The sequence below is a fragment of the Hordeum vulgare genome, chromosome 7H, assembly GCF_904849725.1.
Source record: "Hordeum vulgare subsp. vulgare chromosome 7H, MorexV3_pseudomolecules_assembly, whole genome shotgun sequence".
Lineage (NCBI taxonomy): Eukaryota > Viridiplantae > Streptophyta > Magnoliopsida > Poales > Poaceae > Hordeum > Hordeum vulgare.
The window spans coordinates 531,287,541-531,290,338 of NC_058524.1; the positions used below are offsets into that span (position 1 = coordinate 531,287,541).

Here is a 2,798-nt window from a genome sequence, read left to right on the forward strand (position 1 = left end):
CCCGTCGCCCGTTTCTGCCTCGGTTAGTCCCGTCCCGTCGCCCGTTGCCCCGTCCCGCGCCGTCCCGTCTCGTCGGCCTGCGCGATGAAATTTGTATGAACAAGGGTTATGTGAACAAGTGTATTATTAGGTGCAACATGGACTTATAAGTCCCTGTAAACAAACAGGTAGGGACTCGAGACTTATAAGTCCGTGAAACAAACAGGTAGAGACTTATGACTTATAAGTTAGGACTTAAAAAAGTCCTAGGACTTATGAAACAAACAGGGCCTGAGTTCGTATGGCTCTCGGTCTCGGAGGACCAAATTGTAATTTCCATATTTTTTCAAAGATGTCTTGTATAGTTGAAAATCTTCTACTCAAATAAATCCAAGGCTTTATTAATAGTATACTCATGGTAAGTTGAAACTTGCCATGTCTTAGGAGGACACACACCTCATATATAAACTAAAGCGTCTGATCTTGAAGTAGATTACAGTAAATGATTCCCAAAGAAGTTGGGATGATGCATGAAAACACATATATAGCCAACCATGGTTTCACTAGCGAAAAGGGTCATCCACATTGAGAAAGGGTACTTTAGCAGAGTTGGAAACATTCCGCAGTCTGCGCGAGTCCACCAATCCTCTAGCAGTCCATGGCTGAAACAGTGGACGATCCAATTTGGTTGCCATCTCATTCACCTTGTGTGCCAGTGCTAAAGCAGATTTTTCGTCGGGCGACACGACCAGCAAAGCTTGCAGCTCCCGCGCGTTCATGGCCGCGTACTTGAGGAACTCGAACTCGTTTTGGTCCCCTCGGAATTTGTGGATGAACAACTTCCTCACGCGTAATCTCAAGCTTTCGACTGGACTGGCCTCGTGCCAGAACTTAGCATGGTGCTCTCCAGTGGGTTCATCAGCGGTTACTGACGATGCATCATGCGGTACAGACTGCAGTTCATACCAATCAATGAGTGCATAATAATTCAGTTATTAGATAGTAAAAAAACATGCTGCTAATTAATAAATGATTGTGGTAAGATTAATTGCTGGATGAAGAATTCGCGATGGAGGACCTCGATGTGCAGCGTGCCAACGTTGGGGAAGCACCTTAGGAAGCTGGGCAGCATCTTCACCTCCGAGAAGACACCAAAGTTGACCTTGATGGCCAATATCTGGACGCTAGGAACCACGGTGCCTGGGCTCGCCATTGTGTCAGGCTGCAGCACAGTGCACCGGAAGAAGATGCATATTACCAATCTTTAACTGATCATACAAGAATAGTTCCATTTTAATTACCAGGGAGAGGGAGAGGGAGAGAAGTAGGCCGTACTTTGATGATGGTGTCACCGATCTGCAGCTCGTGGATTCTTGGCTGCAGGTAGCCGATCACCCGCAGCTTGGGCGCGGAAGAAATCTTGAACCTCACGCAATCGGTTCCACCGTAAGGCGGCTTGAAGAAGATGACGCGCTCCAAGAGCGGGGCGTCCACCACGGTGACCTCCTCCACATTGCACAGCCCAAGGAGCAGGCACCGGAGGCTTTGGCTGCGGACATGGACGCGCTCGGGCTTGCCCTTGAGGACGAGCCCGAGGTACTCGAGAACGGGGCTGGCAGCGAGCAAGCGGTGGATGTACTGGTCGCTCGTGTCGGTCCATAGCAGGCCGAGCCTCCGGAGTTCGGGGAAGGCGTCGGCGGCGAGCGGGAGGTCGTCGGGGATCTTCCAGTAGGCCAGCGAGAGGCCCTGGAGCGAGCGGCAGCGGAGGATGTCGGCGGGGAGGGGCGGCAAGGTGGTCCAGGGCTGGGTTTGCTTGTTCTGGAAGGCGAGGTTCTCGGTGCCCTTGGCGGCGAGGATGCGCGGCCACTCGGGGAGCTCGAGGTCCAGGGAGGGGGCCGTGCAGCGGAAGAGGCTGACGGTGCGGAAGGGCCCCGGGTGGTCGGCGAGGGCCCTGGCGACGGTGGCGACGCGCGTGGCCTCGGGGACGCGGGCGTCGGTGTCGCGGAGGACGAGCGGGGCGGAGCGCCAGACGTTGCGCCAGCGGGTGGCGAAGGCGGCGGTGCGGGCGGCCTCCGTGAAGGGTAGGCGGGTGATGATGCGGCCGAGGAGGTCGTCGTGGAGGGCGCTGATGCGGTCCTCGCCGTTGCAGCGTCGGGTGGGGTGGGAGGCGCCGCCGTCGCCCATGGTGGCGAGGAGTGTCTTGGCCGGGGAGGAGCTGCTAGCTGGGCAAACAAGTGTCGGAAGCGAGTTCCCTCGTCCCCCAGGCCCGAAGCTTTGTAGTCTAGTGCACGCCGCCCGCAGTCACAGCACACTGGCTCATATCTCTCTCTCTCTCTCTCGAGTTGATTAACTAACCAACCTTTTTTTTCTCAAAAAAGAAAAAAACTAACCAACTTTTTTTCTTCTATCTGGTGAACTAATCAAACTCTTGATTAGTTGTTGTGCAGTAATAATAATCCTAAAGTCACCGCGGAGACCCTAGCAAATTACGTATCATGCTATGTGTTCTCCTTTCTCATTCCCCCCTTTATATTTCAAACAGTAAATTTTTGTGTATTACTGTGCATTACTGGTCACTCGGAAGTGATCGTGACATAAATTATCTTTCTTTTTTTGCAAACATGCTTTCATCAATTAGATGTGGGTCCAAGGTCCCTAGAAACTGACAAGGCTTACGTAAAGAAAATACAAAAAATGCCGCCTTCGTTGAAGTCCTCGAGAAAGTATGCGTCACTCCTTTCCATGGGATAGATAAGGCGCTACCCGCTCGATAGCACATAAATAAAAATACAAAGAAACGCCGCCATTGACCAAAACGA

At 52.5% G+C, this 2,798-nt stretch overlaps 1 protein-coding gene across 1 annotated transcript; it reads right to left on the minus strand.

Annotated features, from left to right (window-relative positions):
• Positions 1 to 335: 335 nt before the first annotated feature.
• On the minus strand, positions 336 to 2,398 carry LOC123410296. The gene is made up of 3 exons (XM_045103217.1): positions 1,315 to 2,398; positions 1,058 to 1,201; positions 336 to 932 (listed from the first exon to the last, which is right to left on the minus strand). Exons 1-3 carry the CDS (start codon positions 2,161 to 2,163, stop codon positions 543 to 545), a joined length of 1,383 nt encoding a protein of 460 aa, XP_044959152.1. The 5' UTR covers positions 2,164 to 2,398; the 3' UTR covers positions 336 to 542.
• Between the last annotated feature and the right edge of the window lie 400 nt (positions 2,399 to 2,798).

Bases quoted from the DNA above. Each gene is read 5' to 3' on its own strand.
- LOC123410296 (XM_045103217.1), bottom strand. From the start codon at position 2,163: ATGGGCGACGGCGGCGCCTCCCACCCCACCCGACGCTGCAACGGCGAG. The intron at 1,202-1,314 runs GTACGGCCTACT...ACTGTGCTGCAG, and splicing joins TCGGTGACACCATCATCAAA to CCTGACACAATGGCGAGCCC. The intron at 933-1,057 runs GTCCTCCATCGC...TATGAACTGCAG, and splicing joins TTGGCACGCTGCACATCGAG to TCTGTACCGCATGATGCATC.